The sequence below is a fragment of the Topomyia yanbarensis genome, chromosome 3, assembly GCF_030247195.1.
Source record: "Topomyia yanbarensis strain Yona2022 chromosome 3, ASM3024719v1, whole genome shotgun sequence".
Classification (NCBI taxonomy): domain Eukaryota; kingdom Metazoa; phylum Arthropoda; class Insecta; order Diptera; family Culicidae; genus Topomyia; species Topomyia yanbarensis.
The window spans coordinates 284,565,972-284,591,727 of NC_080672.1; the positions used below are offsets into that span (position 1 = coordinate 284,565,972).

At 35.8% G+C, this 25,756-nt stretch overlaps 1 protein-coding gene across 2 annotated transcripts in view; it reads right to left on the minus strand.

Annotated features, from left to right (window-relative positions):
• LOC131693007 (upstream-binding protein 1) overlaps window positions 1–25,756 on the minus strand; it is a 67,056-nt gene that overhangs the window by 33,515 nt on the left and 7,785 nt on the right. For both annotated transcript variants that reach the window (XM_058980446.1, XM_058980445.1), the window contains exon 2: window positions 13,705–14,077. In XM_058980446.1, the coding sequence (XP_058836429.1) occupies window positions 13,705–14,077 (373 nt within the window). The remainder of the gene's footprint in view (window positions 1–13,704; window positions 14,078–25,756) is intronic.

The window sequence follows — 25,756 nt, forward strand, 5'->3', positions numbered from 1 at the left end:
CACTTTAGAAGTAATAACTTCCTGTCGGGGTATCTTTTATCCGGAGAATTGTTGGATGGGATTGTTGAAAAATAATCGACTAGTTGTGTGAATTGCACAACTTCATGTAATTTCTTGCTCATTATTGTTACGTCTCCAAAGAAAAGAAAATTGCCTGGAAGGTGCTGAATAATTTTGCCGTACTTTTTTGGGGAAAAAAGTCGAAATTAAATATTTAACAACAAAAATCCCTATTTTTGTGGATTCTTTAACAAAAACATTTACGGTTTCCAAATAAAAAATATAGATATAGAAAATGGATCAATTCAGTTATAGAGGCTTAATTTCTGGAGTATACAAGGGATTGTTTGAGCTGATTGAAAAGAGGCAGGTAAGCTCTTTCATTTTCAATATGAATTTGTGTCCATAAATAATACATTAAATGAATAAATATAATCGTTGCCGATGAATGCTGAATATGCTTAGAAGCGACATGGTTTTTTGTTACTATGCTTTTGTTAGAGAGAATCATCTTATCGTACAATTACCGGAATAGTCTCATGTGAGCAATACTGATCAATGATAAAAAGGTTTGAGATCCTTTTTCTTGGCAGTAAAGCATTAGTTGCGTTGTTCGCCGCTGCTTGGGGGTTATTTGATTTGTCGGCGTTATCGTTCACGTTTATGTCGGCATCAGTACTGCTATATACAAGTCACTGAACTAACCCATAAACGTTTACTAAATCAATAATTTTGGATCGGGTAGCAACAAATACTAACTCACACCACGAAACCACCATTAGCAATTGCGAAATGACAACGATTGCACCTAGAACATCCAAACCAACAATCAGCGAATTTACAATGTTGTAAACTTGCTGGTTGTTGGTTTGGAGGCACTATGCGCAACCGTTGCTATTTCGCTATTAATGGTAATGGTGGGTTCGTGATGTGAGTTTGTATTTGTTACCGCACGATCCACAGTTGTTGATTTAGCAAACGATTATGGGTTAGTATAAGACGACTGTGTCCCGGTCTTGGTCGTAATAGATGGAAATTCCTCAGCAGCCTCTGTAAAAGGTTTTCCAAAACACGTAGGTGTGTGGCCTGGGTACGTGACCAATGTTTTTTGACTGTATATAATACCTTGGCGTAATTAACATTGGACGGCTAGGTAGAAGGTATGGGTTACAGTCGATCAATTATTTTTAAAATTGATTGCTGGCTCAGGGAAAATGAAGTAAAACAACTTGGTCCTAGTGATTCCACATTGTCAAGAGACTAAAAAAATCGATACAAGCTAAAAAACTGGTGAAATCGTATCGTTCCTTGGGTAGAGAGTTTTGAACGAATTATCATGAAAATGCGGCAACCCAAGCCGAAGTATCCCGTTTTATTCGAAAGTACCACTTGGACCTGACCTTGCACAGTAGTGCTAAACGAAATGGGTTTCAGATGATACGAATATGAAGTGCCTTTAAACTTCCCAATATGCCCCAGCTGCTTCCAACACCTTCAGTTGCGGGCTTTGATCTTCTGTTTCGACAATTTTCGCAGCCGATTCTTAATGTATAGGACTGCTGGGCTAGTGCTACGATCCCATTGATATCTAAAAATTCTATTCTATTCGTTGTTTAAAAAACGCTTATGATTTCATCTTGCCTGGTTTTTTCCTTAGCCCCTAAATCTTATTTCACTGAAAAACATTATAACTAAGAGCTGTCAACATGCCATTTGAGCCAATTTATTCTGAAGAGCTGTCATAATGTCAGTTGTTCTGTAGGCACAAACAAAATTATTCAATTAGAAACATGTGTTAGACCCGCACCCATTCATTTTCACAGTCCAGTCTTACATCGACGATCGCAAATTAACGAAATTGAGTTGATCGATTCTCAAAATCGATTAAAAATGTGGAAATTTTTTTGGGGCTTTAGGGTTGTTGTGCTTCAATTAATCTTAGTACCTCTATAGATCATAGGGATTTTAATACATTAGTTGGAGCAATATATGTCAGTTTTGTTATTCTACTTCCATTTAGGATTGATAAAAATGGTGCTGTAATTATAATCATAACTCCATTCAATTCGAGTCATTGCAATCAATCCGGAATTCATGCGATTCCGTCAAGAATTTGAATTTGACCTCGCGCCGATTTCGCGTGTTATTTTTTCCGTAACTACTCGAGATTTATCAGTAAATCATTCCCACTTCTTCATTACGTATTCAGTAGTTTCAAGCGGCTTTAACTTTTAATAACGATCGACGATACCTAGATTGCGACCTTATACTATGAGTTTGGAATGTTGAGAATCGCATGTTCGAGTATGAAACACAGAATGCAGCTCCGATGCACTAATTACGTTCCGTTCGAATTATACCGCCAACTTCAACAAATATTTGTTGAGAAATAAAATACGAGCAATGCCTGCCCAAAAAACTAAGCATGCTCGAAAAAAGAACGTACACCCTACTGTCAGACGATACATCCGTGTGTCCAAATCAAAAGAAATAAATTATTTATATACAGGGCCGTCTCGTCTGCTCGAGGTTTTCTAAAGGTCGAATGAATGAAGAAGCATTTTCCCTGCATCAATTTTATAACGGTGAATTTCGTTCATTTAGATTGACGCTGTAGATATGCTTAATATAGAAAAAATATCACTTCAGTCTCAGCTGATTGGGTTTCAAATGCAAATTAGAAAATGTTCACTATGTAGAAACTGCGACCGCGTGTCTGTGTCTGGACATTTTATCTTATGGACGTAATTTCCACCTCAGATCAATAATAAGCGCCCACTGCGCTCATATAAGATTGTAGCAAAACAAGTTTGACCAGCTCCTTTCATCAGTGTGAACCCCCTTTCAGTTGCTACGAAAATAACAGGGTTACCAAAGGAACAACCCAACTGGCAATTATTCGGAACGTCTTTTTCAGTCACTTGATGTGCGTGACTATACAGTGTTTTTGTAAGAAAATAAGCACCAGACTTCGCGGTCGCCAAGAGTATTGTTGGCGTCTAAATTGTTTGACTTTTTTAACCCTATAATGAGCAAAATACAAATGATGCGGTTCGGGTAACATGGAAGTATACTGGAAAGAAATATGAGCACTTCGCTAAACTATTCACCACCCAGTGGAAGAATACTAGTAAGCAGTTATTCTATAAAAATTACGTAATTTGGTATTTAAATACAAGAGGACACGTATGGAATTTTCGGATCGCTCACGTTCGTGGTAGATCCCTCCATATTCTCTAGATAATAAAAATACACCACAATTTGACTTCATGGAAAGTCGTCCGATGAAAATAAAACTAATTTTGACTAGTAAATTAGTAAATTAAAATTTTGTAACAGATCTATCGAAAATAATTCACAATCTTCAATTATTTTACGATACTCACGAAAAATTGATAAAGTAGTCAATTATATCCATACAAATCGAACACTTCTGAACAACATTTCTTTTAAAGACATTTATCAAAAAAATCAATGGAGCAAAAAATTGTTAGACGTACTCGTATTTTTCTTAATGGGGTAAGCCGTCGAGAGCCGCTTCGTGCCCCAAGGCTGGTATTACTGCCGAGCCCTTATAAACCTACTAATTTGAATATTGATCAGAATTGTATCCCTTTAACTGTTCAAATCAAACTATGTTGGATATGTTGCTGTTTCTGGTGATCAGAGGCTTATTATGCTACTATATAGAGCGCTTCTATAGAAATGGACGAATTTAAGGAACAAAAACCTGTGACTGCAGAACATTAACACAGCAGTGATCAATTTCAAAGGCTTTCCTACTAGAGATGGTCGGGTTCGGGTTCTATAAATTTAAGCTTCTCGGGTTCGGGTCGGGTTCCGGGTTTTGAAATTTGAAATTCTCGGGCTCGGGTCGGGTCCGAGTTACTAAAATTTTGAACTTTCGGGCTCGGGTCGGGTTCGGGTTTTTCAAATTAGAAATTGTCGGGGTCGGGTCGGATTCACGTTTTGAACAAAACAACCCAACCATTTCTTGACGCTGTCTATACACAAAACCCAGCCTTTTTTATACTTCGTGATACGAATGGAAGACACATATAACCGTACCAAATGGTAGCACCTTTAAATAGCTAGAATTCCTCGTATTTTCTGGTGCTCAAATATAGTATTTTTCCATTCTTGTATAAAATTCTGTCTCTTCAGATTCGCAAACTGACTGAATTGTTTTATGTTTTAAAAGAACATTCATGAGAGAGCATTCAATAATACGTGCCTCACATCTAAAATCTCTTTGCGATTTATTTTTAATGATAATTAGTAATAAATCAAGTCAACAGGAAATTATCGGAAAATATTGGTTCAACTTTATATTTTAAAATATTAATTTCGACAGGTATTTTTAAACCGATACGTAGGCCGCGGTCAGAGTAAATGTGTAAAACTCAGCTAAAGCGTACAGCAAATAGTGTCTAAAACAAAGCAAGTAGAAATCTACGGGAAGTAGAAACAATAAAAACCAATCTATTGATCCGCTCCTGATTTGTCGTTTTGACAGTCGCGAGAAACCAAACAGTGGGTGTAGCGAGTGCACTTAATGGTAGTACTTTTTGCTACATATTGAATAATAATTGTCCATTAACCCTACAACGGTTTCGTTACTTTTTTAAACGGTTTTTTGGGATACATTCGTACCCCAGAACTAAAATCGCTCTAATATGCCTAATTTTTATTAAATTTATAATTAAATTGTATAGTTTTATTCTAAAACATACAATTTTTCACAAGTTTTTCGCTTACTATGTATCGATGTTTTGCTTTTAAAAAAAGATAAAAAAAATGTCTTCGGAATTATGTTAACATGACAAACCATTGAGGTTCAACTGAGAAAGCTTAGAAAAGCGGCCAGCTTGGAAGACGAAAAAATCAGTTTTTTCCCACACCATTGGAAAAATCTCCATGAAAATCAATCAATAGGACTCTACCAATTCCCCCAATAAATTGATTCATTTTCATTAAGATTTTTCCAACGGTGTAAGAAAAAACTGCTTTTTCCGTTTTCCAAAATAGCCGCTTTTACAACCTTTCTCAGTTGAACCTTAACGTAAACGGTTTTGTGGGGTACATTTGTACCCCAAACAAACTTTAAGCGGGCACTGTTTAGTTGGCCAAATGCAACAAATAGGTTGTACCTGCTTTAATAGAAGTTTAATAATAATCAAATTGATTTATGATAAAGATTGCTTACAGTTAAAATAAACTGTAACCATTGACTAAAAAGGACGTTGTAGCCCGGGGACGATTTCACAATTCCCATTTATTGAAATCACAAATTTGGTAGTACTGCTGTGGCTTACCATAGCTAACATGTGATAAATCATACAAAACTGCCTTGCAGGAAAGGTTTTAGATTTCTTAGAAAAGAAATGTATAGAATTCGATTTGATACAAAATTAGAAATTTTGGTTAAGTACGACGGGCAAGGTTGTTTGAAACTGTCACCATTAAGTTTTTTGTTTCCCCATGAGTTAGCGACCGATTTATTCTACATTTCGGTTAATATATCGACGATTTGTAAGTTTCTCATAACATTACAAATTCGACGTTCAATAATAGCAAATAAAAATGCGGATTCTACTCGCCAGTAATTCGTTTTGCCATAGGTAGATATAACTCAAATTAAAAATCTTCGAAATCTTTGCTAGATTCTCCATATTAGCAAGTTCGGTTCGGATCGGGTTTCTCAAATTAAAAATTTTCATTTTCGGGTTTTCAAATTTTAAAATTCTCGGGGTCGGGTCGGGTTCGGGTTTTACAAAATTTTCATTCTCGGGTACGGGTCGGGTTTTCTAATTTTAAAATTTTCGGGCTCGGGTCGGGTTCGAGTTTTTCAATTTTCAAGCTCTCGGGTTCGGGTCGGGTTCGAGTTCGAAAAAATTGAAACCCGACCATCTCTATTTCCTACCCGTCCAACCATTGGCGGAGTTGAGCCTGATATTGAGGAATAGTGTTGTTAATTGGCTTGCTCATAAAGTTATCTAATGGGGAAATCACCACCCAGTTCAATGCTACAAAGAATCGTAAACACGACAATGGACAGAAAAACGTCAACCACAAGATTTCCATCTATATCTATAGAAAATCGTACAACTACATAACTCGTTGAAAACAATAAAGTACCTCTACTTGAAGAAATATATTTCCTGAAAATAAGTACCATTGGTGCTCGTGTGTCGAAGATGCGTTCAGCCGTGTATAAACCAGAAACTTCTTACCTCTAATCAATCTACTTCTATATTCTGTAAACGATCTGTTTACTACGGCTTTGCTTTGTCCCATATTATTAGGTTTAGGGAAATGTACAGTGGCCCGAAACCAGCATTTAGGATGCCAAAAATATTTGTGACTAAACTATTGGTTCTCGAGCTTTCATGTCTTTGGGACAAATAATCTATGTCAACTGATGCATCCTTTGAGATGTTTTACATTATTGTGAGATTGAGTAATGAGATGTTCAGCCAAATTATAGAACCACTTTTTAAGCAACTTTGCGGACGACGTATTGTTTGGAACTTCGATGGTTTTAATTTTACAGCTATTTGAATGTTGTGTAATAGGGTATCAATAAAAAATCTGTTCTTTCGTTATAACTTTTGAAACAATTTTTTTTCTGTCCAAAGTATCTTCTCGAAACTTTTTGAAGATACCGAGGGGAATTTTTTTAATGCGTGCAGGTATGAGATAGCTCATTTAGTTAAAAAGTTATAAGTAATTTTAGTGAAAAACACAACCCTTTCAAATGTTGATATCTCAAAATGGAGCAAGTAAAATTGATTTCTTCTTTTTGCATTTGAACACAGTTCATAGAATATTTTATGAAAAAATCTCAGTTGACTTATTAATTTGACTTATTTTATTTTAATTTGAATATTGTGAATATAATTACTGTTTGTAGCATTGGAGTAAACAGGTTAGTGTAACCTAGCAACTATCTTTGTAATAAGATCAGATATTATTAGAGGATAACTCATGTAAAAACATTTTTTTACATAAGTTTGTAGCATTGGAGTAAGCAGGTTAGTGTAACCTAGCAACTATCTTTGAAACAAGATCAGATATTATTAATGGATAACTCATGTAAAACCTTTTTGCCTTTCTCATATAGAAAGGTTATGCAATCACTCTGAAAACCGACAACCTAATCCCGGCCCGGAGGGCCGAGTGTCATATACCATTCGACTCAGTTCGTCGAGATCGGAAAATATCTGTGTGTATGCATGTTTGTGCGCGTATGTGTGTATGTGCGTATGTGGAAAAAATGTCACCTCTGTTTTTTTACATAAGTTTGATGTACGAGTAAATTGTTTGTATCATCAAAATACATTATTTTCTTTAACACAAAATAACCTGTCTCGTGTATTTTCACAGTTCAAATACAGCACACGAAAAAGAGTTTGGAACCTTCATTATTTTTGCCAAAGATATCACCGATATACACTTAACGGCGCTTGCGTAAATAATTATTCGTACGTTTTGGTGAAAAAAAACATTGTGGCTATGACGACATGCGACATCTCGAATCAAATCTACAACTAAATAGTGAAGATACAAGGTTAACATTTAAACGGAAACATACAATTTCAGCATGAGCTTGTGCGACCACCCCTGGCTGCTCCGTCATCGATTCGGACTAACTGAAGTTTGTGAGAATAAGAAGATAATTATGCTTGGGAGTAGCGAAACATCTTTCAATATACAACTCCTGGTAATCCCAAAGTGTTTGATCAATTCAAAACCGGTGCCGGCCAGGCCCGAACGTAGATCACGGAAGGAAAGGGAAGGAATGTTAGTCCGATACTTGCTTTTGCTAGAGGCCGTATATACTACTGCACACTCATGGACCGGAGACCAACGGCTTTACTTCTCTTCCGAAAGAGGACGTGACCACAGAATTTTTAACCTCTGAAAAATCTCGACGACCGCGGCTGGGACTGAACCCAGGCCAACTGGGATGAGTGGTGATCACGCTTACCAAACAACCACCGACGCCGTTCATAAAATGAACTGCAATTTCAAAAGGCAAAAGTAGTAAATAGCTTAAACATTCGAAAAATCCAAAATAACCATGACGGCTAAAAGTATTTTTAAGTGACCACGATCAAGATGAAAAATTCAAAGATTTTAGTACCAGAATTGTTAACTTTTGGTTAATATTGAATGTTTGTCTCATCCTCAGGGCATCCGTAATAGTGGAAAATCACAATCAAATCGTTCGGCTCCTTCCCAAATGACTCCCAGGTCCGTTTAATGTGTCAAAAATAGTCAGTCACATTTTCCATGGCCGCCAATATTTTCTAAGTAGGCAATTACAACTATTTTGATACCCATTTTAAAAAGGTAATATCATTTTGATTCCGTGGCTTATATCTCCGGAACAAAAACTCTAATCCGCCTAACGTTCAATTGAAGCTTATTAAGATATTATACATCTTCCATTCAAGTTTGAGTGTGTAGATTGCTTCGTCATCTACGGAATAGCTATCTAACTTTTTGCGCACATCACTACATCTGATACACACACTTGTGGTTGAAAATCATCTCGTCAAGCTGTTTCAACACCGACAGCAGCAAACAACTCAATTCTAAGATTCAATAATTTTCTTATTTTTATTGACACACTAAATTTAATTAAATTAAAATTCAAGGCATGTTCCATCCCTGCAGTAAAACCCAGACTATAATAAAGTTTTTCTGCCGTTGAAGGTGGTTTGAAATTATTAGCATGAACGGCTATAAAACAGCAGGCTTGTTGCAGTTGGGCGCCGTGGTGTGTTGTGGTTCTTTTATTTAATATTTTATTATGGTATGGCAACGATGTATTACATTGATTCATCTTTGAATGTTTAATTTTATAATTTGACTGTAACAATTATTTCATTTTAATCAATTGAATGAGTTGTATTTTCGCTTTTTTGTGCAGTAAAAGATTTTTATTAATTAATATGTATTATTGTGTTTATTAAACAAAGTGGTAAAAATTGGCAATATTTTAACAAAATTAAAATATTTTCCTTATTAACCCATTCATGCCCATGTTGTTTGTGGACAGTCACGTTTTTAAGCAGCTACAACTTTTGATTGAGGCAAGACTTGCTCACAAAAACAAGTAAGGCTAATAAATGTGACTATTGGCTTTCATTTGAGTGTGAACAGTTACAAGGATCAGCTCTAGAACTGAAGTTATTGCAATTAGTCTGATTGAACTCCGATGGAGCAGTGCTGCTAGAGACAGTTTACGTTGACGACGGAAAATGAATTTTTCATATAACTTTGTTAAGTTGCAATACTAGTGATAACTGATAAAATTTATCAATTTAGATTATTTTTGGCTACGTTTTCCACGCAGTTGGACTATTGTAAATATTCTAGGAGAATTATAGTGAATTTTTTTCGTGAATCTTTAAAAATATATACAGTGAAGACCCGTTTTTATCAGCCCCTTGGCGAATTTTAAGCTGATAAAATAGGGACATTGATAAAATCGGGACATATATTTTCCTGTCTTTTTAATAAACCGAAGCTCTTCAAATATTCTTCTTTGGTTCTTAGATATAGCCTCGCAACCTTTTCTGATTATTTACTTTAAGTTTCTCTTAATGGGGTCTAACAGCGCAAAATTTTAAAAAAATTGATATTTTTATTGTTGCATTTTTCGGATCTCCAAGATAAGAAATATATGCCCAAGAAAGGATTTACTCGAATTTAACTTGGTTCGTCTGAAACTACCAAACTATCAATTTTCATGGGACCATCATCATCATCATCATATGAAGCTGATAAAATCGGGTCAAAAAGCTGATAAAATCGGAGGTAGATAGAATCGGGGGCTGATAAAATCGGGTCTCCACTGTAATAATAAAAAAGGTTCCAAAGAGTGATTAATGATATCATAACATTTAAAAGGTGTTTTCATCATGAATATTGCAAACATATGTCCCACATTTTTTTTACAAAACCACGAAGCGGCGGTTCACATCTCGACAAGTTTCGCTATAAGCAACAGTTGTGAGTTGACAGTTACACAGCAAAGGTGTCAACGAGTCTGCAACAGCAGCAAAGATTGGAAAACAACAAACGAATAACACGATGTCGAAGACATTTGGGATAATATTATTCAGTAAAATATCACCGCCGGTGATCTGTTTGAGTGCCTGAGATCTAAATAGTTTACGAGAACGGGCATCGGTATCGGCAGAAATTCCGCTGTTGGAGAACTCTCAGCACTACCTAGCAGATAAAGAGGAACGAGTAGCGCCAACAAAGTTAAGAAACCCTAGAAGGTAATTGCAAATAAAACAATTACAAAAATGGTTACATAAAAACTGACATGACGGCAGCTAGCATAGCGTTCGCCTGGGTTTCTTCCTATACTATCTATCACAAATTGATTGGCGAAAAAACGTAAACTGCCTAATCATTCTGAATTTTTTTAAAATGTGTATTATTTTGGGTATAACGAACACAATAATGGATGCACATATTTCTTGCATCAACGGGTGAGTTTAATTTGCTATCGGAATAAGCCTAATATATTATATTGGTGGCCTACAAAAGGGCCGAAATGATTGGTTCGAAAGATAGCAAAAGATATTTTGTGCTGGTATATTTGGTAAATTCCGAAACAGTATATTCATTGTCTCTCTCAGCAACAGTAAGCGAACGGTTTCATCTGTACAGTCCATATTACCTAGTTTTATGGAAACTGACAGATTAGTCTGTATCATGTATTTGCAGCAAGCTTCTACTATAAAATGGAGTCAGTAAGAAACCGCAATTAAGTACATCAAATTTTTATCTCATTTTGCTATACTTGTTTCTTAGAAGAATTTACTGTGTTTATATTTCTTTGGTACAGAATCAAAGTGAATACATATTTTGTTATCAAAAAAAATTTCAACATCTCAATGAGCTTTCAATTTACCCTCACTAATAGCAGAATTAGTATTCTGTTTGATGTCATAGGACAATTTTGCTGCTCTCCATTTTGATCTTTTAACCGTTAAAACGACCAAAACGACATCAACTTGAGTAATCATTTGCCGAACGTCACAACATCAAGCTTTAGTTTTCAATTTATTGTCAGACTCTGCTCGGGTAGCCAAGCATGAATTGAATAATCGTCAAACATGCAAATCTTTCTATGCGAGCCACCGTCATAGTTATCGAATGGGGCGGTGCTAACAGATCAATAATATGCTCGTTTGAATGGTACGGACCAATCATATTGTAGATAATTGATGCTTTCACATAATCCAGTATTTTCATAATTAAAAGTCGAACATTTTATGGAATTAGATACAAAACTGCTGCGCATATTTCTGAACAAGTAGCGTGAAAATCTAGGTATTTTGCTCTGCACAACGGTAATTATTTAAATAAAAAAAACTGGTATTCTACTTAAAAAATTGGCAGTATAATTTTTGGTATGCGCATAAAAAACGGTACATATGAACTTTTTAACCACCGAATTGAAATTGTTATGACGCATATTTTCGTACATGAAAAATATTTTACACTGACATATCGTGAATTGAGTCACATGTTTCTGTGTTATTTGCAGCTTTCAATTTCGATATTTACTCTGGATTGTTGACATTATGTCCATAGACTTTTCCATTCTTACAACAATTGAAACTCTTCATTTGTTGATGTTTCATTAACCCCCTTCATATTTCCAGTGGAGTGCTTGAGTGATATAACCTTATCGACTCGCCTTGGTATGGATTGCCTCTTGATGCTCATTGCTAATACTGACCGTTTCAAAGGTATCGAAAAAGAATTGTTTCAAAAGTTGGATGAAAACTGGAGTTACTTTTAACTCATGATCAATTACGTTCGACGCACGCTCTGAATTTATCCCTTAAGATGGACCATTTGTAGTAGCGGTTAAACTTTTCTTAAACCCGAAGTTCATCGAGCCCATTTTGGTGCTCATCTAGCCCATTTGGTATTTTATGGATTCATTATAATAGCTAATATGAGTGACGGTATGCAAAATGTTTATCTTTAACTACATGCCTTCGAGAGCGCGAGAAGAATAAAACGGGACTGCATTATAAATTTTCTTTAAAATAATTGTAAAAAATGCGGCCGCTTTAGCAAGCTTGATGACTCGAGTCGTAATGAAAATGAAAATATAAAATAAAACAACAATTTTCTCGAAACGGTTTTTTTTTCTTTCACAGACAAGTTTAAAAAATCTGGATTCCTAAAACTGAAATTATAATGAGATTCTTTAGAGATCTTAAGACATATCTAACAAATGTCCATCCAGTCATCGACCAATTACTATACTTTCTTCTATTATGAAATAATAATACAAAGTAATGAGAAGCTTTATGCCGAATGAAAAATTATGTAAAGCATTTTCTTTGGTTATGTCCAAATCAATTACATAGTATCGTAAACATAAACATTTGGTGCTACGGTAGTTTTTACAGGTTGGCAATGGTAAGTGGTAGCAGCGTACCTGTGAGTTTTCCTCGGCCGGTGTCAAAAAATAACAAGAGAAGTTGTTTCTTTGCACGCATACGGTATTGTCGGGTATTTTAAATACAACGCATTGCACGCATGCCTTACCATACGGTTTTATCAAAATGGGAAAATACATGATGTTTAAACATATGTGAATATTTGTAAAAATATAAGTTTAAATTTGTGGAAGTCTAAAAGCTTGATAAATCCGATTACCTTCACAATACAAAGCCCATGATAAATAATAATTATCGAAACGATTAATTCGCATTCGAAAAAGAGATACTATTCAATGAGTTCGACTCACAATACTTTAGTCTGAAGAAAACATATGATGGAACGTAAGTAACATTGAGCGATTCTCTTTGTATACTTTCCCTTTCCCTTTAATAATTCGGTCACTGTAACATATATTTATTATAGTGTCGTCGAAATGTATTTATTATAGTGTCGTCAAAATAATCGGAGGATACAGTAAAAAGGAGAAGCTCTCGATATATCTTACGTCCTATTGACAATTGTCTCCAGAAGTGTTCGTAACTTGTACAACTACGTACGTCGACCACACATGGTCACATGATAAGAAGTTCCACGAGCTCAGTGCGAAGCTGAGACACGATTTTGCTGTATGCATTTTTTGCTCACTCATCTGCATGAAGTTGATGTCTATACTGCTTCTGACTGAAGGGCATTCTGCTGATAGCTGATGATCAGCATCGGAATTGAGAGACACCACAAGTACCCGACAGTCATAAACCAATGCTGGTCACGGCCAGTCACTCTGGTCATGTACTGAATGTGCCTAGTTAGATCTTTAACGTATACAGACTCAAATATCGAAATAGCATGCATATCCTCTGATGTTCTTTCTTGCCTAGCAACCAGATGATTTATAACAGCATTACAGTAAATGTCCTATCAACTGGATTTACATCGCAGATTACGATACAACTTAGCAGGTAGTGGTTCACTATAGAGATAGCTAAGTTACTGCAGATCTTGCGCAAATGAATTTGCACGGTCTGTTATCAGCGTTTTATCAAACTGAATGGAATCAACTTCGAAAATAAAAACATATTCCTCTTCTAATCAGAAAGACCTCAACCTACATTGAACGTGTTTATTTACTCAACGATGTTTGATGTAGGAACCAAGCTTCGAACACAGCAGTAATGTTGAATAAATAAAAAAAGCCAACTGAAATGTTCCTACCTTTGCGTTTGGCATCATTGCGGTCCTTCTCGGTGGCAGCAATCTTCGGCTCAGAGCTATCATTCCCTTCCTCCGTGTGCGTAGTTGTCCACTCGATGCGTCGTTTGCGCGTCGGTATGCCGGCATTGTATGTGCCCTCTTGCTGTGCAGCAACTGCTGCTGCGGCCGCAGCCGCCACCGCGACCACGGACGTTGTGACATTAGTCGTTGGGCTACTGTTAGCGGTGAGCTCCGATTGCATTTTGCCGTACTCAACGGGCCAAGCCTCTTTGGAGTCCGGAGGCGAATCTACGAAAGTGTTGCGGTAGTCCTGAAAGTTGTTCGGTGATCCACTATAGCTGTCGTCGTTTTCAAGATTATAGTTCTGTGAAATCTGGAAAAAGGAAAAAAAATGTGATAACCGTTAATGTAATACAGATTGGCAACAGTATTTCAATGAATATTCTTCGGAAAACAGCTTTATTTAATCAAGTTGAATTATTAAAGCTCAATAAAATAATCCCCGGAACACTGCCGTAAATTGATGTGCCCTGCTCATACATATTTATTTGATAAGTATTTTGAGATTTTAAATTACGACTCCTAGATATGTGCAGAGCTTAATACATTAATAACAAGATAATCTGCAAACAAGTGTGTATTTTCACGAATATGTTGTTTTTTTTTTGTTGAGATTGAGGCTAAATATTTCGAAACTTCATCCTTCATGGATTTGATTTGATTTGGAATACCTTAAAAACCTGTTTTAATCCACCTAGCGGTGCAATTGTGCCTTTCTCATTTCTCTAAACTATGGCACGGAGGCTTTTTATGTTCAACATAATTGTGGAAATGTCCATAACATTCTTAGTACACTTTGCACTTATACACAATGGCATGCCAGCCACGAACTTGATGAGCTACGTGTCGACGGTGAAACACTTGAAACAAAAAAATATCATACTCCATTAGCCTAATCAGCATTAGATCAATGTTATCTGCTTGCTAACTCATTTTGTCATGCGGGGATGGGTATCTGAGGAGGGCGAAAGTCCCATGAACGAACGACTCCCCAGCTTAAATTGGTATGCTTTGTAATACAGTGGTGGTTTAAAGATGATGGGGTTGAAAGGGAGGGGTATGAGGTGGTGGTCTGAGGGGTGATTTAAGGAGATTTTTAAAGGAGGGGAGTGAACAGTAGAGGGGGAGTGTAACCCCTCTCCGTAAACCATCAACTACGCCCCTGACAAAATCCAGAAACCTTAAGCGAGTCGAAAAAAAAATTTGGCCCTCCGGGATTAGGTTGACGTTTTTCAGAGTGATTGCATAACCTTTCTATATGAGAAAGGCAAAAATGTGCAAAATCCAAAAAAGTGAATCTTCGTCAAATTTTTTTCGTGTTTGCATCAAGTCTCGACGTTTTATGCACCTTGAATACATTTAGCATCAAAAATAAAAATTCTATTTTTCATTTTTCTTATAGTTTATATGAGAAATTTCTGTGTGGCCGCACTCTGAAACCCGTAATTTCGGAACCAGAATTCCGATCGATCCAAAATTCAATAGCAGCCGATAGGAAGGTTGCACCTTTCATTTGAGACTAAGTTTGGGCAAATCGGTCCAGCCATCTCTGAGAAAAATGAGTGACATTATTTGACACATACGCACATACATACACACACATACACACACATACATACACACATACACACACACATACAGACTTTTTCCGATCTCGACGAACTGAGTCGAATGGGATATGACACTCGGCCCTCCGGGCCGGGATTAGGTTGACGTTTTTCAGAGTGATTGCATAACCTTTCTATATGAGAAAGGCAAAAATCATGTTGCTGTATTCAACTAAAAATATAGCTCAAAAATTGTTTTCAAAACTAACAACTTGATAGGAGTCTTCCAATACGTTCATCATATTATACAATATTAGTAAAGAAAGGACAAAAAAGCCATTTGGTAATTAACCTTTAATTTAATTTGCTTTAATTTACTGCATTTTTTTGCAGTATGTTCATTGATAAAAATATTTCATCTGTTATAGTGCATTCTTAGATAGCTTGCCAATAAAACCAACGGTCCACAAACAATATTTCTTTGAAAGAACAGGGTATGTATTTTTCTAAAAATTAATCTTAAGTGAAAATTAGTTGAAAGCTTGTGGAAAATATTTACTCTCCCATAGAGAAGAAAAGTAATAAGTTTCATCCTAATTGGAGATTGGCGAGCACGATCTTTTTATTGCTTAGACTCATTCATCCTGGAATTGCTAAACTGTGGTGAACGTTCTCGTTTAAGTACTTCCTTGACCTGATTCAAAGTCTGTACTAACGGGTTATCGTGCTCAATAAAATTACAAATTACAAATTACTACACATGATTCAATTGGTCGATATTTATTCAGTTCCTGCTTCTGTCGTTCCCTGGTAATAACAAACAATATGTTTAATTGACTGCGTAGATATACAATAAGAAAACTGCAGTTTTATCAGGAACAGTAAACAACAAAATTGGATTAACTCACCGAGACCGTAGTATAATTCAATCCAGACAAATAACTGACAAAAGTTTTTACGGGGTTATTTATTCTATCTACTAGTCGGAACATATTCCTGATGAAAACGAAGCCTCTTTTTCAATATTTAATTGTTTTGAATTATATTTTTGTGAATCTGGAGCGCATTTCTATTTCAGGGTATTCTGCGCAATGCCTAAAGCGCTAGTTGAATTTATTCAACAAGTTCCTTGAGGGTAACATTGCTTCTCGTGATTGGAGTCAAGTGAAGTTGATCTCCACCACAAAACCAGGAATAACCAGCCTCCGACCGCAATTCGCATCGGTCGATTGCGTTGCTGTCTTGTATCCGGAAGTTGTTCGAAAAAATGACCCTATTTCATCTCGACAACTGAGTTGAAGTAATTGAATTACTGTGAGATACGCAATTTGGCTTCTGCAAAGGGAAAGGAACGAACAGAAATTTAAATTGCTTACGCTAGAAAAGAGCAAATGGTACCAGTTCCTTGCATATTAAAGAGGTTTTTGATTCAGTTTCTATAAACGTTCTTTCATTGCAGCTGCACCAGTGTGGTTTTTAACCAAATTTAAACAACTTTTTGCTAAACTTGTGGCTGGCATGCATTGCATTTTTCGCACGGCGATTTATTAAAAACGACTTCGCTACATGAATTATGCCCAAGACGCATGCCCAATTTTTGTAATTTCGACCGTCTATAGGAAGGAAAACAAGTAGCTAAATTGGATATCCGTATAGTGTGAAGGATCACAAACAGGTAGTCGAAGCATTCAAGAGGAATCCCAATATTTCAGTGACAAACATGGCGAAAAAACTGTATTTAGCAAAACTTTTGTGCCAGACGAGCACGTGAATGACTACGCCCGTAAAAAGCCCAAAAGGGTCGAATCGCGAAGAATGGCAGAATAAAACGGAAAAATCAGTGCGTGGAAGGTCTACACTCAGCTGTTACCAATTACCGTATTACCTCATCATGGATGACGAGACTTATGTGCAACCAGCTTTCCCGTAGCTTCCAGGGCTCTTTTTCTTCACTGCTCACCATCGACGCCATGAGAAAGTGAGAAAGCAGATGTTTAAGTTTGACAAAAATACGTGTTTTGGAAAGCAATTTGCTCGAGTTGTTAATCAGAGCAACCCCTTCGTGACAACCTTTCGTTAATGGGCAGGTGTACTTGAAAGAATGCCTTCAAGGGCGTCTACTTTCACTTGTGAGGTCTGACGATGGTCATACGTTTTTCTGGCCGAATTTAGCCAATGGATCTTATTCCGCCGAACGCACAGATATAGCGACCAATTGAGAAATACTGGGCCATCATGAAATAATCACTCTGGGAGCTTCCTACGGAAGTAAAATCGAAAGCCGAAATGAATAATAAATTATCTTCAAACGTTGTACAAGACCTTATGAGCACTGACGAATCAAATAGCGCTAGGTCCACTGGCTTCGGCATATTCAATGAAAATACCGCCGTTTCATTTAATTTCAAATATTCCTGCTACAGTTTACGATTAACTGCTATTTAGTATACTTTTAGGATCATCGAAACATTTCGCTGATCACTATTTCACTATTTCAGACGGATTTATCTCTATTGCTGGAAGAAAATACACAAATTCCTGCGAGTTTTATCTGCGAGAAGCATCTTACCAGATTACCTAAGTTTGGGTCCCTTCGCATTACTTCATCCCGGATAATGAACCGCCTCCTCGTTACCCGTTAGCTATGGGTGGTGATGACATACGAAAGACTAAATTACTTAAAAAAATGTTTCAGTATTTCTAGTTAGAGGACAGCTAATAACCCTCACGGAGCAATGGAAAAGTTTGACGATGACTACATACATTCTACTGCCCCGAAGGGTATCGACGAAGTCTTGGTTCTCGGAGATGCATGTGGGTTGGAATTTCATTCGTGTAATATTCCTGCTTGGGTTTGTGGAGAACAGTCTGCGTTTGTGGCGAGAGCTATCACGACATCGAGCACGTTATCTAGGCATGTGTCGGATATTGTGAGGCAAAGTCTCACCTAATAAATTCCTTCGGACCCAAGGTAGACCACCCGAGGTTCCAGTTCGGGATATCCTGGCAAACCGCGATATCCATTACATATCCCTCGTATATGTCTCCTTACATCTCCAGTTTATCATAAAGTTGCAATTTTGTGTTCTTCCTTCCCCTGTCATAGTTGTCTGTCTGCTCTTCTCTGTCCATGATATAGTTGCTGCTACTATCTCCCTTCCTCACAAACGCAAATCTTTTCTATATCTTTTAGTTTCAATTGTTCAATTCAATACTCTATCATGTTAAAATGCTAATCAGTATTTCTAGTTGATAAACATGTCTCTAATCTTCCATACAATCTCACTATCAGTAATTTTGGGATCGCAAAGTTTTCCAACAGAGGCGCGATTTCGAATAGTTCACCTATATTGATACAAAATTCACGTTGTTGGCCAAGTACCGTTCCAATACGTTTCGAGTGTAGTTGACACTAGATCGGGCCAAAACAGAGTTGATTCATTTTGCTACCTTAAAAATAGCAAGTGCCGCATCTGAAAATATCATTTCTTGTATAACTCATCATTTATTGTTCCTGAAGTTATGCTGGAAGCGCTAATTTCATCACATTCGCACATCGCCTGTCAAATCAAAATTGTATCGGTCGTTTTTTGTATCGGGCATTTTCTAATATTTCAAACTCGGGCGATGTAGTAAGCATCTTCGTATATAGTTTTCGGGTACGGATTTTCGCTATGGCATTTTACTTCTCATTCCAGCTTTCTGATACTTGTAAACTTGCAAGCCAGAATATTCCATGATTTTCTGGACAAGAAAAATTGGCTTTGAATTTTCTTGCGACCAACACCCACTTGAACTCTGCTCACTAGCACTCCCTTCCCTACTTTCAAAAGTCAGCTACTCCTTAAAGGTTCACATGGAACACGGTGTTGTAAAGTTGTCTATTCTGTTGTGATAAAAAGTTTGATTTTGCTTCCACAACTGAAAATACCTTGTCAAAACATCATCTCGTGAGAGAATTTGAGTAAACCCGTTTAGTTTGATGTTTGTCTAGTTCATTTTTACGTCTATCCAAATACATGGTTAGAACCAGAGTTAAAAATAATCGAAGCTCTTTTTTGACGGCTGAAAATGAACCTGATGCGACTCACGGTGAATAGAAAAAAAAATTAATTCAAATATCCATGTTATTCATTCAGTTGAATATCGTACAATCACAGAGAATACAATATATTCATTTCACCAATTATCTAGGAAAATGTTTTCAAATGCCGGTAAAGCATATGAAACAACAATTATCATCGCTTACATTGTGCCAGGGCTGAAAATCTGCATGGATGAATGGGTGGTTTTTTCGTTTGACTTTTTCAGCTGCGTCACTGAATATTGAAAATGAATGCGGCAGAATATGATCAATTTTCAATATTTTTAATTCTCGTTAGAACAGGACCGTACTCGTAAGCTTCGATTGGGCGATTTTTTCAAAAGCTATCTATATTTTGGTTAATCAATTTGGTCGCCATATTCAACCATTTTTTCCCAAAGATGGCTTTACATTTACCCAAAAATATCTTATATTTTAGTTTTGATTGAGTAATCTCATGATTTTTCACTAAATAATGTTAATAAATTAACAACAGTGGTATTATATAAATGATTTTTGCCTTTCTCATATAGAAAGGTTATGCAATCACTCTAAAAATCGTCAACCAAACCTAGCCTGCTTTTTTGGCTTCTACAAGCGTAGGTAGGGGTATGCAGTGAGGGGTGGCTAGTTTAAAATTAAAACTAGTTTAAAATTTCTTAACAAGTTGAAAATTCTGGCAGGGTCCGGACCACCCGGATCTTCCTCCTTGATCCACCACTGGTTTCAAGTGATGTTTCAGTCGACACATAGTATCTCAATACCGTGGCTGTCGATCCATTGTATATATGTGCAAATCGTACTGAATATGTAATATACATTTCCACCATTGCACAGTGGTTCCATTCCTTAAGAGAGGCGGTCATAAATATATTTAATGCAAATTTTGATACAAAACTGCATTTCTATAGTAAATTTGGGTCGCAGAATTCAAATTTCGCAATAAAAAATCGGTTACATCCATCTAACAGTGTAATACGGCTTTTCTTATTACATTAAGATTCACATTTACTTTTTTTTGTTCCAGAATTTTTTTTAGTATCGAATAGTACAAGTTGTGCTGCGCTGGTAAAAAAAGGAATAGTTATTAATTGAAAGTTCTCTAAATTGTAGCGTCTGCACCTGAACGCATATATTATGATATTGTCTTCGGTGAGCATAATATCTCGAATTTTAAATAAATCGTGTATTTTTTTCCTTTAAAATGATGGTTTTCGTGAACAACCAATGTGTTTTCCTACAATAAAAATTATCCCATAATAAAAAAAACTCCAAGTACCAGCTATTTTAAAATGGAGAAATACTACTTGTACTTGAGAACGTAGTTGAAATATGAAGTGGAGTGAGACATTTGCCTCGTATATCAAATATTCCGTAGTGACATGTGTTTCAAAGAGAAGCGTCAAATAAATCGATATAACTCAAGTTCTAATGATTCGATCAATAAGAAATTTTGGGAAAATAACAAAGAAGCTATATAGTTTCGAGATCAGTAGTAATTATTATCGTAATATAATTTGACAATCTGATATAAAGTTTTTCGTCTTGCATTATCCCGTTAGACATGTACAACATCTTAGATTTTCTAGGCATTCTGGGCGCAGAGATGCGCAGCTGAAACCTAGTTTAAGTGGAAGTGGAACGTCTGATGACTATTTTGAAAAGAAGTTCGGGAAAGATATCGAGGGACAAAGTTAGTTAAAGTCATATTGAAAATTTTTAGGTTAATTTTTCTATTACATATACAAATAAACTCATATTTCTGCTCTCCTTACACTCCAAAAACTGAACATTATCATTTAATACAAAGCTAATAGTAGTGTTATCTGAAAAAAATTGAATATAAAAAATTACAGATCGACAAAAACATTTTTCTGGCGAGCTATCGATTATCGATATTATTTACATTATCGGTAAATAACGAGCCACCCTATGCATTCTTCTATATACTAAGAAAACCAGTTCAGTATTGACAAAATTAATTATGAAACTATAAAATATACATACAGAACGATGTAATCGCAAGATAAAAATACGCCTTCGCCGAAATATTTTTTTTTGTATTATTGGCCTATGGGGGGACCACTGTGCATTGTATTAAACATAACCAGCCATAAAATTGTAATGGACAAATGAGAAAGACACAGTTGCACCAGTGGATTAAAACAGTTTTTTTGTTGAAAGTGACTATTTTTTTGGGCAAAAACTATGACCTCCAATATGAACATTTATGATACATATCGATCGGTATTGAAGTAAAATTCATGTTTGTATGCAAAATAATAGGATTTGTTTTGATGGAGATACAAAACTAGTATAAAAATGGCCTTTTTGACCATTGTGCTGATTATTACAAACTAAATTGGTATAAAAAGTTATATATATATATATATATATATATATATATATATATATATATATATATATATATATATATATATATATATATATATATATATATATATATATATATATATATATATATATATATATATATATATATATATATATATATATATATATATATATATATATATATATATATATATATATATATATATATATATATATATATATATATATATATATATATATATATATATATATATATATATATATATATATATATATATATATATATATATATATATATATATATATATATATATATATATATAAACAACAAATACACTTTCTTTTGATATATTCTACCGAATTAAAATTTAATTAGGGGCCGTACACAAATGACGTAGCTCTTTTTCGGCGATTTTTTACCCCTCCCTCCCCCTCGTAGCATTTGGTCACAAAATTCTAACCCCCCCCCCCCCCCTCGTAGATAACGTAGCATTTACCTACGCCCTCCCCCTCGTCCCATGTAAAGCGCTCGGGTGATGAAAAAAAAACAACATGTTTTTCAATTATTTTAAATACATGTCCTTTCAAAATGTTTGACGACTTTTATCAACATTTTCATTATAACAGTAAATTGCGTGTAAAATAAGCCCATTTCATCACAAATATAGTGTTGATAGTTTTGTATTGAATTTTATATGTCAAGGGGAGCATAATGGGAAGCATACGTTCATCTAAATTACTAAATTTTGTTTGGTTGAATCCGAAGTGAAAATTTAATTCAGCTTCCAAACTAAGTCTACTAGTTAGCAACATTAACTAACTAATGTAGCAAGTTAAATCCGCTTACAAAATCTTTTCGTATTTTTGTGAACTTGTAATTTCGCGAATCGTAATATTTACAGATCTTAATTTCGGCTAAGCAGTCTCTTATGGATTAAAACGAATTATGTTATGATTACTCCGACGTTTCGATGCAGGGTTCGCATCATCTTCAACCCTGCATCGAAACGTCAGAGTAATCATAACATAATTCGTTTTAATCCATAAGAGACTGCTTAGCCGAAATTAAGATCTGTTTGAGTACGTTACAGTCGAATTCTTCAATCGATAAATCGTAAAATTTACCTCATGAAAAACCGCATCAAAAGTAACTTGTTTGAATTTCAATTCATTTCTCTTGGGAATGGAGGATCATTAAATTGTTTTCTCTAAACAATGGGTTTTAAACTTAATGCTACGTCGCACAACTTCTGACCCTACCCTCCCCCTCGTCACACTTCGTCACAAATTTAGTATACCCTTCCTACCCCCCAAAATGCTACGTCATTTATGTATGGCCCCTTATGCAATGAAACCGAAAAATTCAATATTTTCAAGCGACTTGTGTCAGTGGTTCCGGTTGGAATTTTCATGAATAGAACAACTTAAATTTCTAATTTTAATCAGGTTGGGGCATTATCGCGCTAAAAAATATTTTTTTACCATTCTAAAGTGCTGTTGTTACTACAAAGGACTCTCGGCTTGGATGATTTATTCCCAGAAAATGTCAGCTATTTTTGAAAAGAGGGCTGCGTTCTTCAACTGGACGTTTGACAACTTGGTCGACTGTAAATCAATAATTAGTCATAAATAAACGTCACATTAAATTTAACTTGAAGTTTCTCAGTATTTCAGTCGCGAGTCAAGTTAGAATTGAATGTTTAAAGTTAATCAAGTATTGAAGGTAGGAACAACTTCGCGTTCATATTACACTAGTTTTAAAACAAACTTTCGCATAGATTTTTAATCCTCACCATGATTTTTTTTTGTGTTCTATATTTTTGCTGTTTAATGAAATTTATGACGCATATTCACTTTCGGATCTTTTGTCGCAGTCGATTTCGTGAACACTGTGACGCACTTGTAGCTTCAGATATTATGACGCATATGACGCACTACCTATGCGTCAAAATATCCGAAACAATGAGTGCGTCGTCTGATCCCGGACATTATCACGCAGTACCAATAACATCCCAATATCGGTGTGTTGATTTAATATGTTCAGTACAGTCGAGTACAACATGAACTCAAACTCTACTGCATTGTAGTTTCGATGGATCCCTACACACTCAAAATGTCTCGGTAATTTCCCAACAGCTGTATAGACAGCAAATTTAGAAACTGATATCTCAGTAAAGTGAGATTAGTTAGCTGATTTTCGGTGAAATAATTTCTGAGTCTCAGGACTCAAACGTCACTCTTACTGAGATCTCAGAATAAAAAATTGTTTGCTGAATCTCAGCTGTTAAGTTCTCGGCAAAAGAGGCAAAAAATGATGAGATTCGGCAGAAAAAATTAAGTGTGTAGGGCTTTTTGAGCACCAAGGGAGAACTTTAAATTCATGCTAAAGCTCACATTAACCGCCTGCTAACACTTCAAATGCCGATTGGAAATTTAAACTGCTATACCAATTCTAAATGCGTTGTTCGTAAATAATAAAAATATAAACATCGACCGAAACAGACAACGTACCAGTGATTGCTGAAATGCGTTTCTTTAGTCACAATAAATACCAAAAAAAATGTTTGGTGAGTATGTTAGTCTGCTTTGTAAACGCAAACAGATATAGCTCCGTCATTAACGCAGCGTCAGGCCCCATTTGAAAAGTTTCGTAAATATTGGTACGACAGGCGCTGCGTCAGTGACGGAGCAATCTGTTTAAATCTGAACTCGTAGGACATAACAGTTACACCCGAACTAAGTAGGCTATGTTTGATACGTAATAATATAATGGGATTCATAGACCCTGTTGAAAACCTGCTTCTATGAGTATGTAATTTGCATTAAAATGAACCTACTAGCAATTCCGGAGGAACATCGGAAAAGGGCACTTGGCCTTTCGATTTTTTGGGTGATTTGTGAAGTTTTTTGGAGTTTAAAACCTCATATTTTAGAAAAAACGCCTTTTGATGATAATTGTATTCGGACTTCTGATACAACCTGATCGCAGTGAAATAGGTCAGTTGTTGACAAAATATTGTACGTTTCATTGGAAACGAGCCATTCAATCAGTTTGTTGCGACGAATTGAATTAGCGCATTTGATAATAAATGCTCAAAACGTCGAAAAATATGTATTACACAAGTATATTGTGTGCTAATTATTTACTTTAACTGAATTTGTCAATAAAACTGACTGAAAACTGTGCTTATAAAGTTTCAGGTTTTCGTATGTTTTATTTACAGTAAGGTTTTTACACAAAATTGCACCACCTTTTATTAAAGTGTCATTCATCCCATAAGAAATACATTGCGACGAATCGTGCGCCAAATGGCGCTACGAATCCTGCTGCGACGAAAAATAATCATCGCGTCTCCTTTGGAAAAGTACGGACAATAACATTGTGAAAAAATAATTTCAGCAGGGCATATATTATGTGCCCTTTTCACATGTTCCTCCAGATGTCATTAGGTCTGTTCCAGTACCAGGAGAAACTGGAAGTACTCCGGAGAAAATCGTTCCTGTACTCTCTCCTTCTCTTTTTTCTTCTTCTGGTAGCAAACCGGAGTAAAAAGGAGCAAAGTTTTTTTGCTCCTGTTTACTCCGGAGTGACTTCCGTGTACTGGAACAAACCTATTAATAACATAAAACTATCCTAACCTAAACTAGATAAAAGTTCCATTATTTATCGATGAACGGTCGTCGGTGTGTCCTTGGTGGTTTTAAATTAAGAAGCAGTCAATCCATACCAGTAGATCGAAACGGAAACCACACAACTGAAGTAATTGTACAAACAAAACTTTCTACTGACAAAGTTTGCCACCATGTGGCAGTATCAGGTAACAAGTTCATTCCACGATCCTTCCCCCTACACACATCATTCGATGAGTTATGAACATATGTATCTTTGAAAAATCCCGAAAATTAGACTGCAATTAGATAAAATCCTAGCCTGAATGTGAAGGCAGAGCGAAGCACACGGTTGTAAAATTCTTTGATCACCAAGATCAATTTAATCAGCTCCGAA